The sequence below is a fragment of the Harpia harpyja genome, assembly GCF_026419915.1.
Source record: "Harpia harpyja isolate bHarHar1 chromosome 5 unlocalized genomic scaffold, bHarHar1 primary haplotype SUPER_5_unloc_1, whole genome shotgun sequence".
NCBI classification, from domain to species: Eukaryota; Metazoa; Chordata; class Aves; order Accipitriformes; family Accipitridae; genus Harpia; species Harpia harpyja.
This window is the reverse complement of record NW_026293153.1, coordinates 321,121-343,433: the sequence shown is the minus strand read 5'-3', so window position 1 is coordinate 343,433 and position 22,313 is coordinate 321,121. Positions and strand designations below refer to the sequence as shown.

The 22,313-nt window shown below is 48.4% G+C and overlaps 1 protein-coding gene across 1 annotated transcript in view; it reads right to left on the bottom strand.

Moving 5' to 3' along the window:
* Positions 1–730: 730 nt before the first annotated feature.
* Positions 731–22,313, bottom strand: part of LOC128137949 (translation initiation factor IF-2-like) — a gene marked incomplete at its 3' end in the record, with an annotated part of 123,498 nt that continues 101,915 nt past the window's right edge. Inside the window, exons 2-4 of the mRNA XM_052779211.1 lie at positions 10,722–11,229; positions 3,163–3,272; positions 731–811 (exon numbers count right to left, since the gene is read on the bottom strand). Of these exons, the coding sequence (XP_052635171.1) occupies positions 731–811; positions 3,163–3,272; positions 10,722–11,229 (699 nt within the window). The remainder of the gene's footprint in view (positions 812–3,162; positions 3,273–10,721; positions 11,230–22,313) is intronic.

The following is a 22,313-nucleotide window of genomic DNA, read 5'->3' as shown; positions in this document are numbered from 1 at the left end:
AACGGCTATCAGGATCCAGAAAATGGATGAAATGCACTGGGAGGATGGGCAACAGCCAGGAGGAGGAGAACAGGGGGGTGAGGGAAGACCCTCCTACCTAAAGGGTGTGCCTAACAGCAGCTCTGTCAGAGCAGCCTTTTAGCTTGTGGGCTAAAAGAGAAAGAATCTCGCCCTCCTGACAAGGTCTCTGGAGAACAGTGGGTTTAGAAAGCAACTGCCAATCCCTCTGGAACAATCCTGTCGTAAATCTGCCTTCTGATGACATAGCAAGAAAAGGCATGACACTGTTTCAAGAAGAGGGAGATGCCTGCAAAGCCACCTGCACAGAGAAAGGACACTGGTGAGGAGTGGCAAGTACTCGCACTGAAGCCAGTGTCAAGGTGTCAGCACCCACTCTTGGCCCTTCATGGAGTTCTGCACAAAGGAGCAGGTGAGGTAAAAGAGGACTGGAGTCTCTTGAAGACAAGGCAGGGCAACCTTCAGGTTCAGCTCCGAGAGGCTAAGCTCACCCCTAGAGTTTGTAGCTTCACAGTCAGAAAAGCCTGTGTTGGCTCCCGGTCAAACTCATCCCGTGGCTAAGTTTGATGAGCAGGAATCACAAATGCCTCCATGCAGGTGATGCAGGTGAAAAGGGAAAAAAAGTTACCTGAAGGCATTTTTATGCTTGCCACTTTAAGAATCTAGGACTAAACAGATGCTATTGTCTCTTTCTGAACATTCTGTAGCTTACCGTTTCAAATCCATGCTTTGCTTTACTCGTATGGCAAACACGCTCGGCTCCAGTTCAAAAAATAAGTCAAACAGGTAAGAACTGAGTTTACCAAAAGTCACAAAAAGGAAGCAATCTTGTAAATGGCTGCTCAAGTATTTCATTAGAAAGCAGGGGTTTAGCACCTCCCTCTAAGCCAACAAGATAGATACCCTTAATCTGTATTTGTACTCATGTTTCAAAGTCTCATTTAAAAAATGAAAATCGGCACTCACTCCAGTATTAGGCTTTCTGCTTTTCTAGTAAGCCCAACAAGCAGTTAAAGAGAAAAACAGCATGACGTGACAGGGAAAGGGGGATGAGCAGCGAGGTGAGAAAGCTTGCAAATCCTACAAGATTACTAACACAAAGAGAAGGGCAGGTAGCAAAGAACCATAGAAAGATCTTACAAGACTCGGTCGTGGAGCAATAAAATGGCAGAGAAGTACAAAGCGATGTACGTGGGGAAAACCGGTCCTGGCTTCACACACAAAATAGTGCTCTTGGAGCTGATCAGCATCACCTGGAGATTCCGATAGCTCAACACTCAATAGCACTCCAAGAAAACCCAAATCCAAATGCCCCAGGAGGACTTAAGAGCAAAAGAGCTTCCCAAAAAGAAAAAAAAGATCAAGAAGTGGTCTGACTACAGCAGGCAAACTCCTTCCCAGGGTGGGGGAATGCTCAGACTGAATGCTCAGCTCTTCAGTCTAACAGAGTAACCAGAAAAAAATGACAGAAGGCTTGAAGTTGATGCCTGACCGGTTTAATCTTGAAATCAAGAATACACTGTAGAATTATTAACTGTTTTAATCTTTTCTGGAATAGCCTAACTGCTGGGGCAAGACACAGGACTAAGAGAGAACTGCCAGACTGGACCATGAAATAGCCCTTTCTGGCCTTGTATTTTATGAATCTACAACTCACGCCTTGGCTAAAAGAGATTAGAAAGCATTCTGGATCCTGGTCTCATTCTTCACTCACGTCCAGCAGTTTTATTGTGACTAGAAACTGATGGAGGGGGTGGGGTGGGGAATGAAAGGACTACATCTGTATGAGCAGGAAAAGAACTGGCTTCAGACTTCTCCCATTATAACCTCTGCATGAAATACATTTGGGAATTGGGTAGAATAGAAGGCAACAAGGGAGATGATTTGACATGGTCTGTACATCGCCATGGAAGGGGAAAGGTGAGCATAAACACTTCCGACCACAACGCTGGATCTGGGACTCTCTGCCACATACTTGTGAATGTTAAGTACAGACACGAATCGTCTGTTTTTAAAAGCTACACTCCATGAAAGAAAGAAGCCTGCCAGACTATAACTAACAATGGGCCTGCCTCTGAAAGGTAATCAAGAACTAAGCTTGAAGTTAGCTACCACAAGCCAGCATTGCACCCTCGCACTGAAGGCGGCCAACAACACCCTGAGCTGCGTTAGGAAGAGTTTTGCCAGCAGCTCGAGGGAGGGAGGTGATCCTTCCCCTCTGCTCAGGGCTGCTGAGGCCAGTCTGTGTGCTCTGTCCACACTGGGCTCCCCAGGACGAGACTGGGACTCACTGGGGTGAGCCCAGCAAAGGGCCACAAAGATGATGAAGGGACTGGAGCACTCTTCATATGCGGAGAGGCTGGGACTCTTCAGCCTGGAGAAGGCTCAGGGGGCTCTTACCAATGTACACCTGATGGGAAGGAATGAAGAAGAGGAAGCCGGGCTCTCCTCAGCAGCGCCTTCTGGCAGGACAAGAGGCAAAGGGCACAAACTGCAAAACATGAAATTAAAGCTGAACACAAGAAAAAACTTTCTGACTGCAACTGTGGTCAAGCACTGCAATCGGTTGCCCACAGAAGTTGTGGCGTCTCCACCCTTGGAGTCCACTCAAAACCTGAGGGGACACGTCCTGGGCAACCTGCTCTGGGTGACCCTGCTTGAGCAGGAGGCGTTGGACTCGATGATATCAAAGGTCCCCAAAACCTCAATGCTTCTGTGAAAGCCACAGACAGAGATCTCTGCCTCAAGCCGAGAGGCAGCAGTCATCAGCCGACGCAGAGGAACAGGCTGGGAGGCAGCTAGAAAACTGTTCCCAGTTCCTCCCTTGTCATCCCTGCCTCAGCTGTGCAAGCCAGTGCACTGCTTTGTCGAGCTGCCCAGTTCTCATCCCGCTGTGATTCTGCAGGTAATGTTAACACAAAGGAGTTAGACGGGAAGAGCTCTAGTTAACGGCATGGGAACCTGAAAGCACAGGAGAACTTTTCTCCAAACATGGGCAATGCTGCTTAGATTCTGTCACCTATGGAAGAGAAGGAAGAAGACAAATGGGCCAAAGGGTTACACAGGAATGAAATATGAGGAAGGCGCAAGAGACATCAAAAACATTGATATGTGCCCTGGAAGGCTATTTTGTAGTCAACTGACCTGCCCATACCCGACTGTGGGCATGAGGCCTCCGCTCCGACTTCCACTCTTCTCCTCTTCACCATTTCTTCCACTGCAGCACTTCCTGACACTTCTTTTCTTCTCTTGACCTTCAAAACATTGCAAACATGGTATTGATAAAATTTGGTTTTGACTTTTTCTGGCAGGTTGACCCTGGCTGAATGCCAGGTGCCCACCAAAGCCATTCTATCACTCCCCCCCGCCCCTCAGCTGGACAGGGGAGAGAAAATATAACAAAAGGGCTCGTGGGTCGAGATAAGGACAGGAGAGATCACTCACCAATTACCATCACGGGCAAAACAGACTCAGCTTGGAAAAATTAACTCAATTTATTACCAATCAACCAGAGTAGGGTAATGAGAAATAAAACCAAATCTCAAAACACCTTCCCTGCACCCCTCCCTTCTTCCCGGGCACAACTTCACTCCCTGATTCTCTACCTACCCCCCCCAGCGGCGCAGGGGGACTTTGGAATGGGATTTACGGTCAGTTCATCACACGTTATTTCTGCCGCTTCATCCTCTTCAGGGGCAGGACTCATCACACTCTTCCCCTGCTCCAGCATGGGGTCCCTCCCACGGGAGACAGTCCTCCACGAACTTCTCCAATGTGGGTCCTTCCCACAGGCCGCAGTTCTTCACGAACTGCTCCAGCATGGGTCCCTTCCACAGCATGCAGTCCTTCAGGAGCACACTGCTCCAGCATGGGTCCCCCACAGGGTCACAAGTCCTGCCAGAAAACCTGCTCCGTGGGCTCCTCTCTCCACAGATCCACAGGTCCTGCCAGGAGCCTGCTCCAGCACGGGGTTCCCATGGGGTCACAGCCTCCTTCAGGCACCCACCTGCTCCGGTGTGGGGTCCTCCATAGGCTGCAGGTGGATATCTGCTCCACCGTGGACCTCCATGGGCTGCAGGGGGACAGCCTGCCTCACCATGGTCTTCACCACGGGCTGCAGGGGAATCTCTGCTCCGGCGCCTGGAGCATCTCCTCCCCCTCCTTCTTCACTGACCTTGGTGTCTGCAGGGTTGTTTCTCTTACACATTCTCACTCCTCTCTCTGGCTGCCATTTCTGTATGTCCCAGCAACTTTTTTTTCCTTCTTAAATGTTATCACAGAGGTGCTACCACTGTCGCTGATTGGCTCAGCCTTGGCCGGCGGCAGGTCCGTCTTAGAGCCGGCTGGTATGGGCTCTGTCGGACATAGGGGAAGCTTCCAGCAGCTTCTCACAGAAGCCACCCCTGTAACTCCCCCCCGGCTGCTACCAAAACCTTGCCACACAAAGCCAATACACTTTTCTATTCTAGAACAAAAGTCAGACTTAATATACATCCGTATTTCGCAACATTGTCCAGGCTTATACAACAAAAAAAACAAAAAATGACTCAGGAATAAAAGATTAGCTGCCTTATTCAAACAGAAGGTAAGCACTGAGAGGCCATCCAGAGAATTATGCTCAACAGTTTTAAACAAGAACTACTGCTTCCCAGGACATCCTATTTGCTCCATTTTTAGAGGAGGGCCTAGGAACGTAATTAGCTGGAATGTAATGCTAGCAGAGAGAGCAGGATTTTCTCTGGGGGAATTTGGGCAGGACACCTTCACTAATTCACTCCATCTTCAGACACTTACCTGTATTGAAAACAAACCCACCCTGAGCTCTCACTAAACAACAACTTTCCAAAGAAGCTTAACTTTGTTGTTTTCGACACGTACAGCACTTAGGAAACTACTTAATTATTCAGCAATATTGACCTCATACAGACTCTCACAGTGAAGAAACCATTTGACACCTCAGCTCAGACTTGCCAAAAACACATTTAACTGAAGCCAGCACGGCTCTCGCGTCCTCAGGCAGGACTTCATTCAAAGTCCGCTGGAATTGACAGGAAGGTTTCCCTCAACTTGGATGGTTCGAGGTGAGAATTCACTCCCACCTTACACTGCCTGACTGACACCCTGAAACAGGACAACTATAGCATTGCCTAGATATATATTCTGCTTCTCCAGACTACTTGGAATATCACTTTTTAAAAAAAAAAAACAACACACAAAACAAAACCACACACGCAACTTACAAGCTCATCACTGCCCTTGTTTACTTCTTTACCTGTAACAGAGGTATTATAAAATCTGGTGAATATTTGGTGACTGGACTTTCTTTAACCAACTTTAAAGTACAGTTTTGCATTGTGCCTCACTTCCTGAGAACAAGATAAACGACTTAGAAACAATGCTGGACTTCCATATGATATCTTGAAACTGAAGAACTGCAAATACAGCTCTTTCAGAATTCCTGGCTGTGAATAACACATGCCAGGGGGATGGGGACAATTGCTTTGGACTACTTGTCCATTTGATAAAGGAGATCTGAATATCTACTAAGCGCTCACAAGAAAGACCAGCAGCAGCTTCTCCCAGGGACCAATAATCAGAACAGGAAACAGTAAGAAAAAACACTCAGTTTTCACAACAGAGCAGGTTCAATGCAGAGTCCCACAGAGGTCTCAGCTGGGGCCTGAGGCTGGTCAGGGAATTCATAGAAAACCTGGAAAATGAGACACTAGGGAGGTGACAACAGTTGCGAATTATACAAAAGACATTAGTACCATTATTACTATCATTATTTAGAAAAACAAATGCGTTCTTTCTTTAGGAAAATAGAAACAAAGAGTGTGAAGTTCAACGTCAACAAATGTAGTCAAGCACAAGGAAGAAAAACACGTGTACCATACGTATGTACTGGCTCCAGCCTAGCTACTGACATTCAAGAATGAAGGTTGGGAGCCACTGGGCATTGCTTCATAAAAATACTAGCTGAAGAGTCAGCAGTGGGTGAAAAGGCAAAGAGAAATTCTAGACATTTTCAAAAAGCAATACAGGACAAAAGAGAACACATTGCTATGCTCTCTTTCAAATCCATGGTACAGCCATACCGCACGCAGTTTTGCTCCCTCTAATTCAAAGACACAGTGGAGGAAGGGAAAGGGAAAAGCAAGACATAGATCGTAGAAGTTTCCAGACATTATCCAAACATAACCATAGTGACTTACCACAAGATACGTCTTGCTGAAAAGAGCTGAGTTCTAGATACATAGTGCAACGTCCCATGGACCTGCTTCATCTCCTACCTCTAACTCCTTGACAGCTCTTTCAGCGGTGTCGAGATCCGGAGCGCTGTGAAACAAACAGAGAGAGTTAGTCCCACCCCAACCAAAAAGCAACAGAGCTACATTCCTTGTAAGAGTTTAAACAACAACAAAACATCATTCCCACTGCACAGAGAAAATACTTAGCAGGCAAATGATTTCCCAGTTTATTGTTCTTAAAAAACATCCATTCTTCCACAAGGACTGTTCCTTTGCAATTTTCTGCCCTTTTGTATTTTGTGCGTCTGAGGATACAAAGGATGAGAGATCAGATCTTTTCAGTCGATCCTCAGTAACCTTTAGGATTGGGGTTTTTGACAAGGTGCCCTCAAACCAGCACCTCTCTCTTCCAGTCTATTGCAGTGCCATTCTGCTCAAGGGACTAAAAGAAAGAACCGGCAGGACGTGTCTCTTAATCCCCTCCACAGTGCAAACCTGCAGAGGAACGGGCCTTCACGGCATTGGAGCTAGGCCTTGTGATGCTGGGAGCTGTGTACTGCCTGCATCAAACTGTGTTCCCAACTAGTAACTACACCTTTTGTAAGTCAGCTTCTCAAAAGTTGTTTGCTGCTAGGTATCGGCCAACAATAAAATGCACAGGGAGAGAGAACGTCTCAAAGAAAAGCTGAACCCATGAAGAAGTAAACAAATGTCGCACAAATGTCACTTGGAAATAAGGAAATACGGTGGAGTGTAAGGAATTATGGCATGCAAGTATTCTCTGGTATATGGTCTGGCAGGCAGCCATTCTCATATCCTCCACATTCAGGGGCCCCAGCCAGAACTCGGTGAGAGATGAGAACTTTCCTTCCTCTTCAGAAAGGCCCTCTCCTTGCTTAACATGGAACAAGTTAATGAAAGGAATTACACAGCGTGCCACAGCAGAAGGACAGATATCACCCACCCAAGACTTACGCTGTGGTCATGAAGTCTTCATGAATCAGCAGGGACACAAAAGTACGATTCAGGAAGGGACGCTGAAGCGGCAATGAGGAGAAGAGGGTGGAAAAAATGGAAGAAAGCAAGGGGCGATGACAGGCTGCCAAACTCAAACAAATGCAGTGCTCTCTCTACCATCAGGAGATCAAACACCTGCAGGCTGTTCAGAAATGTACGCACACTACTGGCAGTGCCGACCAAAGGGATTACACTGAGGGAAAGAGCTTGGTCACAGACAACAGCAACATTTCAAGCATCTTCTGAACACCACATGACACCACAAGACAGACAACACACCTTCCTCTCCAAAATCAACACAGAGAACAAAACAAGGAGGAAGGTTAATCCTCCTGGATTTGACACTATTCCAGCAGAATGCTAATAAGCAAAGCTAAAGAAACAACTGCGTTTCAATTCATCCCAAAATAAAGTCATGCGGCAGAATTTCAAAGACCCAGCCCACTTCTCCAAAGGAAAAAGGAGACTAGTGTGGCACGAGATTTAATGCAGCTTCAGGTCTGGAGACAGCCTAATTGGCGTGGTGTTCATAGCACAGCCTCTTCAATTCTTCTGCAGCTAACAACAGTCACTTCCAGAGTAAACCCAGGCCTTGGCAGTGCCTGTGCACATCTCATTGCAAAAGCAAATTCACTCACACTCCTAAAACCACTCTCTAGGCAGAGGCTTGAGTCGTTGCCTGTGGCATTTTAGCCCTGCTGCAACCTCACTGGCATGAAAACAGGGGTTTCGGGATGCCACGACGCTGTTCTGTTTCTCTGACGCAGGGATACTTCCTGGCTCAAAAAGATCTCAGTCCTAGTTTCTGCATGGGTGCCACCACCTGAAAAGAGACTTAACCTCAACAGTTTAGAACACTTTCTAAAAGCCTCTGAGGGCATCAACCTTGAACTGCTGTCTGATGACGATCACAGCCTTGAACGATGTACACAGGGAGCCAGATTATGCTGAGCCACTGCTTTGGGGGTTTTTATTAATACTTATGAATACTATCATTATTAATTTTTTATCAGAGGCTAAGACAGCAACAACTCATAAAGTTTCAGACCAAGTTTGAGCCCTACAGAACACTCCTTCAGCAGGACCCAATCTATAAGCACCTGCTTAAAAATACAACCCTTAAACCTAAGCAGCCCCAGCTCCTTTTTCAGAGCAGCTCAAACTTCTGGAATTGTTACAGATCGCAGCCTCTGGGATTCCAAGTCCCCTCTCAAACTAAAAGCTCCAGAGCTCCTCCAGTGAGCTGGTCAAGGTTTTGCCCACTCACAAAAGCACTTGCCCATCATCTCTGTCTGCCTGACTAGCAGACACAAGCAGACTCCTCCAGGGCAATACCCTTAGGGAAAGTCTCCGTTTCACTTCTAAAGGACCATCCTCTTCACTTGTTTTACATCTTTCCCAGCTGACCAGACTGCTCAGCACCCTGTGCTTTAGTTACTTTGCTGGCTGCTAACTCAAACTTCCCATTTGAGGCTTACCACACAACTGGTACCTCCCACAACCCTCCTATTCACTGTCCCCTGCACACCCAAAGGCCGTTTTCCTTTCTCTGCCTTGCATGCCAGCAGTACCACAGACTAAAACACTCTCCCTTCACTCTTGTTTCTCAGGCTTGCCACTACAGTGCCTTCTAGAAACTGAGAACAGCAGTGTCCTAGTTTCAGCTGGGATAGAGTGAACTGTCTTCCTAGCAGCTGCTAGGTGCTATGGTTTGAGTTCAGTATGTGAAGAATGTTGGTAACACTGATGTTTTCAGTTGTTACTCAGTAGTGTTTAGACTCAAGTCAAGGATTTTTCAGCTTCTCATGCCCAGCCAGCGAGAAAGCTGGAGAGGCACAAGAAGTTGGCACAGGACACAGCCAGGGCACCTGACCCAAACTGGCCAACGGGGTATTCCATACCATGGGACGTCCCATCTAGTAGAGGAACTGGGGAGTGGGGGCGGGGAATCGCTGCTTGGGGACTAGCTGGGTGTCGATCGGCGGGTGGTGAGCAATTGCACTGCGCATCATTTGTACACTCCAATCCTTTTATTATTGCTGTTGTCATTTTATTAGTGTTATCATTATCATTATTAGTTTCTTCCTTTCTGTTCTATTAAACCGTTCTTATCGCAACCCAGGAGTTTTATTTCTTTTCCCGATTTTCTCCCCCATCCCACTGGGTGGGGGGGGAGTGAGTGAGCGGCTGCGTGCTGCTTAGTTGCTGGCTGGGGTTAAACCACGACAAGCAGTTAACCTAAAAGTCCTGCTCAGCCCCTCTGCCTGCAGCAGAGCCACGCTCTTGTTTCAAAACAACAGGACAGGTTTGTCACAAACACATCTGAAAGAGGAGTGGCAGCGCAAGGGGAACCTTGAGAGAGAAAAAATCCCAAGAGCACAACAAACAACTACTGCCAGGGAGAGTTTCCAAAGACACTTTCCACATCCACACTTGAGAGCCAGATTGCCAGGCCAGCGAAAGGCACATTGCTAACAGCAGACAGCCCAAGAAATAAGTACATACTTTGAGTACAGAGCGCCACAGCTGTGCTGGTTTTGACTGGGAGAGTTAATTTTCCCCACAGTAGCTTGCACGGGGCTACGTCTTGGATTTGTGCTGAAAGCAGCGCTTACACAGCGTCAAGGCCTTTTCTGCTCCTCACCCCACCCCACCAGGGAGTCGGCTGGGGGTGCACAAGAACCTGGGGGGGCACAAGGCTGGGACAGCTGACCCCAACTGACCCAAGGGATATTCCAGACCATAGGATGTCACGCTCAGCAATATAACTGGGGGAAAAGGAAGGAAGGGGGGACATGCCCAAGTAACTGTTAGGCGTGATGGAGCCCTGCTTTCCTGCAAATAAAACACCTGCCAGACAACGGGAAGCAGTGACTGAATTCCTGATTTTGCTTTGCTCGCGTGCACAGCTTTTGCTTGACTGATTAAACCGCCTTTATCCCAACCTGCGAGTTGATTCACCCTTCCGATTCTCTCCCTCCTCCCACTGCAGGGCAGTGGGCGAGCGGCCGTGCGGGGCTTAGCTGCCGGCTGGGCTTAAACCACTACAAAGGCTCTAGAGCTTCTCAGTTGAACGCTTTAAACAAAATTTCAAAATACCGCCAGTAAAACCAGCCTCTTTTCCCCCTGAAGCACGAAATCCACCCACGGCAGTGAAACAGGAGCACTTTTTACAGCTCCCGTTACTCTCTCAGGCCGATGCTCAGCCTGTCCAAGGGCAGCAGCCACTCGGAAGGGACCGCTTTCACGCTCGGTGAAAGAAGGCAGGAAAAGAGCAGCCCCCACCGTCTGAATTCAGGGTCTCCTATGAACTCACTGCTACCTGCAGTCACCAAACTGCAGGCTGTAGCTTCAACGTGCTCACCTGCCAGATTTTAAGTGCGTACACAGGCCTGCCTGCAGGAAGAAACCCGGTTTCAGGCAACCGACAGGGACCTGCTTTCGAGGACGTCCTCCTTTCTCCCAGCCCGGGGAAGGAAGCAGGAGAGCCAACGGGACGGGACTGCTCTGGAAATGCCGCTGCCGACCTCCCTGAAGCCTGACAGGCCTCTTGCCCCGGGGGCTGCCAAGAACGCCCGGGCAGGACTGTGTCGCAGCCCGCCACCGACGCCGGGCTGGGAGGGACACCCCCGGCGGCTGCGGCTCCCTGCGGGGACAGCCGGCAGAAACTCCTTTCTCTCCACAGCCGCACGTCTCCGCGGTGCCCGCCGGCCTCCGCCGGACAGCCACCAGCGGCAGGCAGTCCCCTGCTGCCCCCGCAGCCCCGGGGGCGGCAGGGAGGGGCCGGGGCTGGCCGGGCCTGCGGGGGGAAGGCCGGGACCCGGCGCCCCGGCCTGCCGCGAGGGGAGATGCCGCCACCGCCGCCGCCGCCGCCTCAGCCCCGCTGCCGGCCTGCGAGGCCCCCGGGCAGCCCCGGCGCTGGCGACCGCCGGGCAGCCCACCGCTCCACGCACGGGGAGGAGCCCCCGCCACGGCCACCGGCCCCGCCGCGCCCGCCGCCCGCCCTTGCCTCAGGCGGGGCCGGGCCGCGGCTGCGGCCGGAGCGGAGCCGAGCCCAGCCGAGCCCAAACGAGATGAGCCGAACCGAGCCGAGGGGAGGCGAGCGCAGCCGAAACGACATGAGCCGAGGGGAGCCGAGCCCAAACGAGACGAGCCGAACCGAAACGAGCGGAGCCGAGCCCAGCCGAAACGAGCGGAGCCGAACGGAGCCGAGCCGAGCCCAGCCGAAGGGAGCCGAGCCGAGATGAGCCGAGCCCGGCCCGGGCGCCCCCTCCCTCTGCTCCAGCTCCCCACGCTGCTCTGCACTGGCTGCTGCTGCTGCTGCGCTGCAGAGGCAGCTGCATTTTGGGGCTTGGAGCGCTTTGGGTTCCAGCGTGAGCCCGAAGCATCAGAGGAGTTGGCCTGTACCTCGTGGCAGGTCTTGCAGCTGCTTTCAGGGGGGTCTGGGCTCTGCCCAGGCCTCTCGAGTCAACGTTAACTCTGGTGCCTAATGACAGTATGCTGGCAGTGGCCCTGGTAGCTCAGCCCTTTCTCTCCCAAATTGTGATGATGTCAGCAGGTTTGCCTTTTCTTGGTCTAGGCACCCTTCACGCAAAGATTCCCAGAGATTTTTTCATCCCTCCCCTACGCACACAGTGGGATACCTGGAGGGCCACAGAAATGCAACAGCAGCAGCGTTAGGCTCTTCTGGGGTTTGGGGGAGGAAACACCCTCATAGATAGCTGTCAGGAGCCTGTCTGGCAGCCACCTTTTACTTCTCAGACACACACAACCGACAAGCTCCGATGGTCAGTGACCTAGCCGAGCGATGATCAAAACAGAAGGCACTTTTTCTCCCACGAAAGCCTAACAGCGACGTTTGTAAGAAAAACAATGTCCCCGTTCGTTCTCTTGTGCCAAACACAACAACGGATTTTGGTGTAAAAGAAGAGGCTCCTAAGGAACTAAATAAAAACCTAAACACAGAACGTGGGGGGCAGGACAGTCAGCATTTCCCTTTGCCCTGTAAAGTACATCCTTTCCATTAAAATGAGGAGTTCCTCTTTGTTGAACCAGGAGGCAGTCAGTGCTCACCGGCTTCTGACGGCAGCCCTGCCTGGGGAACCCGGCTCAGACAAGCGCTTGCACCGCTTTGGTGCTGCTCGGGAGCATCTGGACTCCTCCTGCCTCTCAGGAAATGCCTGGATCAGAAATGAGCTCAGCCCTTCTACTCTGCCTGGGGAGCTGCCTGCTGGAAACTGGAGCGGCATTTTTCCAGGAGGAATCCTCTTTTCTGATTGCTTTTCCTCGCAGCTCACGTACCTGGGCATCTAGGGTCGAGGTAGGTTTTCCATCCCACTTCCTCATGTCCTCTTCATGGTCACGCAGGTAAAACCACAGGGTACACCATGGCATGTACCTTCTATCTCCTCTCTCGCGAGCAGAGGAACGCTTACTCCTCATAGCTGCGACGCGGGCCCATACAGGCGGGGAGAAGGACATAGCCTCTTTGAATTGCTGGAACTCCCGGGACAGTTCCTCTACAGCCGAGACCCGGGCCCATCGGGAGGAAGAGAGACTTCCTTGGTATTGCCAGAGTTAACCAGCCACTTCATCCACTGTTTGTCCCTCGCCTTCTTTCCGGGACATCACTGCCAATGAGTTGGCATATGACGCTGGTGCACGTCGTAGAAACTTCCGCCACATGGGTTGTGTGCATTGCACTGCATCTGGATCTGTGGGTGACTGCTTGTTATCCGGATCATTATAAATCACCTCCAGCACGGCTAATTCCCTCAGGTACTGGATACCTTTCTCCGTGGTGGTCCACTTGCCCGGGTGACACGTAACATCTTCCTTGAAGGGGTATTTTTCCTTCACGCCTGACGGAAGTCCCCTCCAGAGGCTGAGGGCTCGTGTCTTTTTCCCAATCGCCTTGTCAATGGCCCCTTCCCTAGACAGGGATCCCACCTGCTTGCCTTCCCTACCCTCTAATTCCAAGCAACACCACCACTAATTTCTTCAGAACTTAATTCCCCCTTTAAGGTGTTTAAAACTGAAAAGGTGGCTCCAGTGTCAACTAAAAATTCAATTTTCTGTTCTCCCAGGTTAGCTGTAACCAGACGTTCTGCTGGGAGACTCCCCTCTGGTCCCCGTCAGATACTTTCACTCAACTTTCCCAAGAAAGGGGGAACTTGCTGAGACTGTGCAGTCAAAATTGGGATCACTTGTGACCTCGTAGGTCTCAGGGGACATTCCTCTTTCCAGTGTCCTTCTTGTTTACAGTATGCACACTGATTCAGTCCCAGGGACTGCTTGAATCCCACTGGTGACCCCAATCCAGTTCTTCTCCCTCGTCCCGTTCTTCAACCACATCCCCTTCCTCGAGGAATAACTCCTCTGCCTCGTCCCATACCAGCTCCTACTTCCAGAGCAGCTACTAACCTTGCATTCATTTCACTCTGTAATTCATCTCTATTGCCATATGCCACCCAAGCAACTTCTAATAATTTTCCCCAATCTCGAGAATCTGCTCCTTGTAATTTTTTGTAATTTCCTTCTGAGATCATCAGAGGATTGTCCTATAAATAAAGGAGCCAACTGAGCTTTTCCTTCTTCAGACTCAGGATCCATACTAGTATATTTCCTAGCAGCATCTTTTAATCTGCTTAGAAATTCAGTGGGAGACTCTACATTAATTGCTATAGAGGCAGCAGTAATTCTTGTAACCTTGTACCTTTCAACAGCCTGTAAAAAGGGAATAAAATGTCCATATTTCAGTGCTAACTGCTATCATCTGCAGCCACAAACAGAAAGAAACAGCACATGCTAAAAATAAAAGAAGAAAAGTTAAATAATCCTGCAAAAGAAAATACCCTGTTCCTCATACCATGATCCAGGGATTTTGTAACTTAGTGAGAATCCACGGGACTGTTTCACATTTACAACCAGTACTTTTATATTTACAACTTTACGACTCAAAGGATCCATTTGAGTCGAAGGGCTGCTTTTGCGACCACTGACCCATTGAAGTTCTTGCTGGCTGTCCTTGAAGTCTTTATTCTTGTCCTTGTTCTTTGATCTTGAAGCTTAATGCAGTTTCAATCACATGCGGTCAGTTTCAGCATTGTTCTCATCTAGTGTACAGGAACATCTAGTCATAAGAGCAAAGAACTGCAAAACTTATGAATAATTACTAGTTAATCACTTGACTACACTTTTGTCATTATCTCCCCAGTTACCCTTTGTCTATTGTTTCAACCATAATGTTAATGTATGATCATTTACCAAATCTCCCTTGTACAGTCATCTAGCAGCAAACCAGTTTTCATAGAAGGTACAAAATATTAAAACCATAAAAGTTTGAACAAACCACATGAAATGTATGGACATACGCTATCAAGTTCAGTTATACATATTCGATTTCCAAAGTTCTTCCCCCAAACTATTACTGGGAGTCGCTTATCTCGCGGTTTCTATTGGGTTAAAGTTTCCCCGCTTCGAATTAAAGGTACAGTGTTCTTTTGTTCTACAGCGCATGCTCAAGGGGGGGGTGGGGGGGTGAGTAAGTCTTTTGGTGTGGGATTGAGTCGGTGGTCTGATCTCCCCCTGCCGCCTTTACCTTTCCTCCAGTTGTCGAAGATTTTGGCTGACTTCATGCCTATTAGCAATTCTTCAACTTTTCTGTGCCTCCTGGGGTAGGATGTTCCCTTCTTATCATTATCAGTCTTTTCGTTCTCCTTCAGGGGCCCAGTCGTTAGCAAGGCACGCCTTGTATATACAAAGGATATCTGATTTCACAAGACCTCTGGGGTCTTCTTAAGGAAATCACTCCTTAAGTACCTCGCTTCTCAAGTACATCTTTTCTCAAGTACGCCGTTACTACTTTGGAATCCAGTGAGATTAATGCTTGCTGCACCTCTGTCGAGAGAAGCCCCTTGACTGAAATACCCCCATTTCAGTCCTTGGCTGCTCTTCTTGGGTCTGCTAACTCACTGTTTCGGGTTTGTGTGGCGGGGTTTGTGTGTTGCGGGGGAGGGTCCGCAGGGCCGGCTCCTGGGAGAAGCTGCTCGAAGCTCCCCCGGCTGGGAGCCGGACCCGCCGCTGGCCCAGGCCGAGCCCCTCCGCGACGGCGGTAGCGCCTGTGGGAGAACAGCTTTCAGAAGGGGAACGCCCAGTGAGTCGGGGGAGTCGGGGGAGTGGGCTGTGAGAGGAACCCCTCTGCGGGTACCGAGGTCAGGGAAGGAGGAGGAGCGGGGGAGGACGCGGTGAGGCGGCAGGCTGTCCCCCCCAGCCCATGGAGGGGAGCGGGGGAGCGGAGGGCGCCCAAGATGGCCGCGCCTCCGTGGCTGAGGCAGTCTGTGACTGAAGGACTGCGCCCTGTCTGTGGAAGGGACCCGCGCTGGAGCAGTGGGTGAAGGGCTGCCTCCCGCGGGAAGGACCCACGCTGGAGCAGTGGGTGAAGGGCTGCCTCCCGCGGGAAGGACCCACGCTGGAGCAGTGGGTGAAGGGCTGCCTCCCGCGGGAGGGACGGACCCCACGGCGGAGCAGGGGCCGAGCGCGGAGTCCTCCTCCCCCTGAGGAGGAAGGAGCGGCAGAGACCAGGGGTGAGGAACCGACCCCAGCCCCCGTCCCCTGCTCCCCTGGGGAGGGAGAACCGGGAGTGGGGCTGAGGCGGGAGGGCGGGGGGGAAGCTGCTCTCGGGTTGGGGTTTACTTCCCAATAGCCTTGGTTTGGTTTGACTGGTAGCAAATTAAATTGATTTTGTTCCTTCCCCGAGTTGAGCCTGTCTTTCGCCCGTGACCATAAGTGGGGAGTGACCCCTCCCTGTCCTTGTCTCGACCCACGAGCCTGCCTTTATATTTTCTCCCCCTCCCACGGGGGGCGGGGGGTGGGTGAGGAGTGAGCGAGAGCGGCTGCGTGGTGCTTTGTTAGGGGCTGGGCTGAGAGCACGACCCTCACCCGTGCATGCTCTGTAATACTTGAAAGTTAGAATGTGACACAGGTGTTCAGTGTGGTAGGATCACTGGGATTTTTGGAAGTGCCTAATTTATTCAGAAGCCATCCGGAAATTTTGGAATCTGTGAAACAGAGACAGTTCATCAAATTTAAGTAAGGCACGTATTCTGTTCTTCAAAGGTGGGGAGGAGATCTGACTGAAGGATGCTAATTGTACTTTGTCAGTGGAGCTAGACTTACAGATGAGGATGGGTTCTCTGAATGACATGCAAGAGGCACCTGGTGACACTTGTAAATAAATGTAAAAAGATCATCCATAGAAGTATTTTGGCATTTGAATGTCTGCTGGGAAAAGTTGAAATTTCAACAGGAAAGAAGTGTGTTTTTTTGATACTAGTCCTTCAGTGGTATCTCAAATCTGTAATTTAAGCACTAAGAAACTCAACGATTAACATTGTATTGATTTGGTGCTTTGTTTTTTAGTTAGTTCTTTGTCTTAAAATACAGCCCCATCAATACATGCTAAGCTCTAAGTTAATGTGGAGAGGATGGTTTTTATGGAGATGTGAAACTCCCTGTTCTGTAACCAAATCTTTTTATGGGAAGCATTGTGGTCTTGGACTTGGAATGACCTGAAAGTTAGTGCTTATTTCCACTTGGAGCTTTATTTCGGGTTTTCAGGCTTAATCCCAAACTGGTGGTGATGCAAAGGTAAAAAGATCACAGGGCATCTTTGTTTTGCAGACTGCTGAGAGGCTGGACAGTAGGCCTATGAATGTATTTTGCTGACTGTCTGGTTTTGCAGGGTCTAAATGACAAAACTGCTTGTGGAACACCATTCTCGGTGGGCTGAGCGGCAACCTCAAGGAAAGGCCAAAGCCAACCATTGTCAGTGACCCTAGACCTCCTGAAGAAATCTTAGTGGATGAACTACCACCAGTGGACAGTCCTGAGGCATTGGTGAAAACATCTTTCAGGTCTGACAGATACGAGTTTACTTTGTTTATCCTTGAGAGGATATCTTTTTAAGACTAAGTCTGCAGTGTGGGTTTGGTGGGAGAAATCAGTCCCGAAGGATTCCGCAATGCTGCGTATCCGTACTGAGCAACAGTGAAAAAAGAGGTCCATAGATAATCCTGGCTGGACTTGTCCTTTACTTCTCCAACCTCATGAGCCTTCCTAAAAGATGATGAACTAGACAGATATAAAGTCTGTAACTAGTCAAAATGGTCGGCAAAGACAGCTCATTATAGGAAGATGTCTTTGAAGGTTGGCACTGTTTCTTCTGAAAGTGGTTTGGTGATGAAGACTTGCACTTGAGGTCAGATGATGTGCTTTATTGATGCCAGAGAGAGCTAACCCTTTTTCTGTTGCTGTGATGTCTTGAGAACTGTCTAGCATGAATTGATTTTACCAAGGAGAAGGATTCTGGCCAGGGGCTTGCAAGCAAGCGATGGCTGCTGTTGTAAAGTGTGTGATAGATCTCTTGCTGGGTTTTTCTACCTCTTATTTAATCATGTGGACGTACAGTTGTCCGATGTTTCTTGGAGGCATGTTTTCTGAAAATGATTTTTCTCAAAGTGAGGTGAACTAGAGAAGCCGTGTGATCTTTGACCAAAATGTGAAAATGGGCGTGCCCAGCAAAAGCGGAGTGAGTGGCAGAATTTATTTTTTCCAAGTGTTCTTCGAGCCTTTTTTCGGTTGTTCTTGAAAACCTATGCTCTACTTTTCTTTTATAGTAAACCCACATGTGTGCAAGCATAAAATGGTTTTTGCTTTGGATAAATTTCTCTTGACTACAGTGATTTTGATTATACCTCAGTCTGTCAAACTTATGTCGGTCTTCATATAATCGTTATTTTGAAGGCACTGAAGTTTAAGTCATGATATTAGGTGGTAATTTCAGATACCTTGTTTATCCTGCTTGACATTTAAAACCACGTTACCATAAAGTGAGTTTGTCAGTCTATATAAATGAATCCTGTAATTCCACGGGGCATTTTCATTCTTTAATATTTCCATTGAAATGATTCAGGACAAGTGTTTCAGAACCTGGATCCTCCTTTTATGGTGAGCCGTGGTATTTAATGGCTTTTAAACACTTTGTGTCTCTGCTATTTAAAATGTATAATTTCAAGAGGTCTAACTCTTTTTCAGCTTTCACTTCTCATACCAAATTCTGGGTATCTGCAATCCTTAGGGTGCCGTCGTCAAGATAATGTCAACCTTTTTATATGCCAAAATAATGTCACCGCATTTCAAATGGCATGATTTGATCACGTGAGTAGGGGTGACTCTTGGAAGAAGTGAGCTTGTATATAGCATGAAGGGTTGGAAAATGTAATTAAGCAAAATAGTTTTGCTAATGCAGTTTAAATGGCTTTATAAACATTACAGAACCTTTGTTTTTCACCAGTAGAGCAATTACTGTATAATGTGGCCTTTTTGGAGCCTTCTATAGATGGGAATCCAAAGAAATTGCTGTTACAAAGTAAATGTTAATTGCCTAGTTTCATAAAGAAAGGAAGCCCCGTGTGCGCTTGAGCTGTGCAGGGGAGTGGAAGAGAAGAGAGTACATTGCAATTACTGTCTAAAGACACGAGAAGATAAAAACACTGCGGTGTTTTTATTGAGTTGGGGATCTTGTTGATATTATGGTGCAAAGTGGGGCTTAGGAGGCAGTAGCATCTTTTGTATGATGGGCTGCATGTTTGATTCATCAAGGTCTTCTGTGGGTCGTGATCTTCAAGTGCTTCTGTGACAGAGTTTGCCTGGTGTGTCTGAGGGTAAGTGATTGCCTGGCAAGCATGGGCTTTCCTTGTTTCTTGTTGACTAGACGCTAGTGGAAGATCTTGCTACCCTGTTGCCGTTTGGGGACTGAAATGTGCTTTCCGAGTTGTCCAGTTCAGCCTGTCTTAATTGGGAATCTGGTGGCTGAATCTCAGGGGGTGCGTGGGGCCATGTTGGGCTTGCAGGAACTGATTTTAGAGAGAGAAAAACCAGGCCTTGCTTTTGAACGTGACTGCTACAGACTGTAAAATGCAGCGACTCCCTTACTAGTTCTGATTCGCTGCTGTTGGAGCAGTGTATGGCGCAACTATCCCTTTCATGCCCAGCTAGAAAGAGAATGCCTCTCCAGTGTCAATGAGTCACGCTTGCTTGTGATTGCATATCTTTTTATGTGAATACATATAAGCAGCATGAAATCCCAGCTGCCACCTCTTGTATTAGATCTTGTTTTCTACTGTGCAGTACTTATTGTTCTGTAGCTTAGAAAATTAGGAAGAGATCTATGTTTGATTTTGTTCCGCTTCTAGATACGAGCTTGAAACGCATTTAAACATGGAAGGAGGAATGTGACTATTTCAATCATTTTGGTTGTACTTTTCCTGCGGTAATAATCCATCTTTAAGATATAAAGCAAAACCCAAATGAAACCAACCCCCTCTCTATACCCCGCATAAGTCTGGTGCGTGATCCCTCCCTAATGAAAAAGTGTTCTGATGGATCTTGTTTGTCTTACACAATTATTTTACTATCTCTTTTCTGAAGATACCAAGAACCAGCACCAGATTGGTCTAAACAAGGCTGATTACCTTTCTAAAGAGAGAATTGAAGGAGTTTGTAGTATCATCTTGTTTGGAATATTGCAGTGAGCGAGCAGTTGTAAGTAATGCTGTGTCTTGACTAGTTATACTACTCCAGTGCTTAAAATATAGATTTAAAATCCATTCTCACTGGCATTTAGCCTATTTGTCTAGTAAAGGCAGGGGAGGCCCCAATTTGAATTACATTTGAAAATACAGTGGAATATGGAGAATGGTGGATTATCCCCTTTTGACAAGGAAAAAAAGTATAATGAGACACATAGAAGTGATTAGCTTCTTGGCCCACACTTTATGCAACAAACCCGATATATCCACTGTCTTTCTTTGCATAACTATGCAAGTTCATGATTACAGGATCTGTGATCCCTTTCTTTTTGAATAGCTGTGCGTGGATCAGCATCCATGTATGTACAGTCGTTGGCAGTGGCTGTGGACTGATGCCACTGTGGAATATTAGGTGGTGGGCGTACGGCCTTGCCAGGGCTGGGTGATCTGGCTATTGGCTGGAGATGTCAGCGGTTGCTGACACTGAAGCCTGTAACTCAGAAACTCTCTTCCCAGACCTGCTTTTTGGTCTGCTTGGTCCCTGTAAAGAGTAGTGGTGCTATTGGTAAGAATTAACAGTGGTAATTACTGAGCTCTTCGGGAGACTGTGTGGTAACTTTACAGCCTGCTTTAGCTTCCGTGTGCTGCTCCCTGGCAGCGCTACCCAAGCAGGCATTTTGATAATGCTGGGCTGGCAGCCAGCAGGGGGAGCAGAGAAACCAGAGACAGTTTGGGTGCTGTTCTCCCAATACCACCTAGAAGTTTGTGGAAGTGCTTTATATTGGAGGATAGGAGAGAAACTGCTGCATTTGTCCCCAGACTGCTGCCTGGAGTGAAGCAAGTCACCAGGGTGGCAGTGCTCCAGCTGAAAACTTGATGTGTCCAAGATGTCATCATTTCTGCTAGACTTGTTTGGTTTTGATGTACGGGAGAGACGGGCTGTTATTTTGAGCCCGGAGAGCTGGGACACTGGATTGGGGTATATGACTGTGGTGGTGCTTATGGGATGTAATGGCTGTGCTGGATCTTGTGGCAGGAGAGATCCCATGGTACAAGGTGACGGTGACATCCAGGGAGGAGTGGAGATGCTCATCTGAGACAAAATGTTCAGTGCAACCTGCCATCCTGGTCCAGGGCCTGTGTGACAGTTGAAGTTGGTCTGGAATCGTAGAGTAGTCCAGCTGGCTCTGTCTAGCATGCGGGGGCTTGGGGCAGCAGTGCTTCCAAAGTGATCAGTCAGGGTAGCAGGCAGCTGAACAGTCAGCAGGTGAGGCAAAGACCCTCTGTCCTGTACCAGACAAGCCTTACTGGATACCTATGTAGCTATACTGAACTAGGAAGTGATATATGTCATCTGTTACTGAGGCCATATGCCCTGGGAACCAGAAAGGCAGATTCAGTTCCTTCAAGGTCAGAGTGTTTTTAAGCTCAAGGCTTGCATGGGTTCTTAATTGCTGTCACCTTTCAAAATACTTTTAGCTTGAGACTGGTAACACCCCTGCTTACCTTAAGAGCTGCTTTCCCTGTGTCAGCTGCAAAGTTTCTTTATCTTTCCAAGGACGGTTTGCTTTGCTTTCCTTATCTGCTTCTGTTCTGCTTTGGGAGTCTTAAATCGCACCGACAGCTAACCTTCCTGTATTTGGGGTTCGGTTGTGAGTGATGTAAACTGTTGCTCGTGCCAGCTACTGGCCATTTGATCGACAGGATAGAGGTGATACTGCAGCGCTCCAAATGCGAAAACTTCAGTCGCAGCACTGTGTGCTGGGAGTCAGCCCACGAGCCTCAGTTGTGTGGGTCAAGGTGGCATCGGTGGGAATAAGGGGTATGAGCCAGCCTTCCCCCTACCTTGCCTGAGTCCTAGCAAGAGCCCATCTCCAGTCACCCGGTGGAGAGGGACCTACAGGACTCCTTTAGCACCTCTCATGTTTTGACACTCTCTGGGCAGCCCCAAAGCTTGGCTGTAGCGACCTAAGCTAGTATGTGAGGTCTGAAAATCAGAGAGGGAGGCGATGCTATGTGGGAGAGCTGTGACCATGACCGCAGAAGAACAGGAGTTGAGGGCTAGTCGTGGGGTAGAATAAAGCCCGCCTTCCCTCCTGGCTCTCAGTATTTGTTTATTGCCTTTTTTATTTGGATTTTCTTCTTGTTTTTTTAAAGAACACACAAAAATGAGAGATGAATCTCACTTGCCCTAACTTGTTAAAAAAAAAAAAACACAAGACATTTTCTCATTGTTTTTTGTACCCATCTACTGGAGATTCAGGTCTCGCTAAACATTAAAATGTAAGCAGTCTCTCTGAAAACCACCCTTCTCAACATCTTTTTCAATCCAGACTTGTTATAAGGCACTTTACTTGCATTAAACTTAAATTCATCGACGTATTCAAACCTGTTGCTTCTTCCTGTTATTTATTGGTAGTCATTGTGACGAATAAGA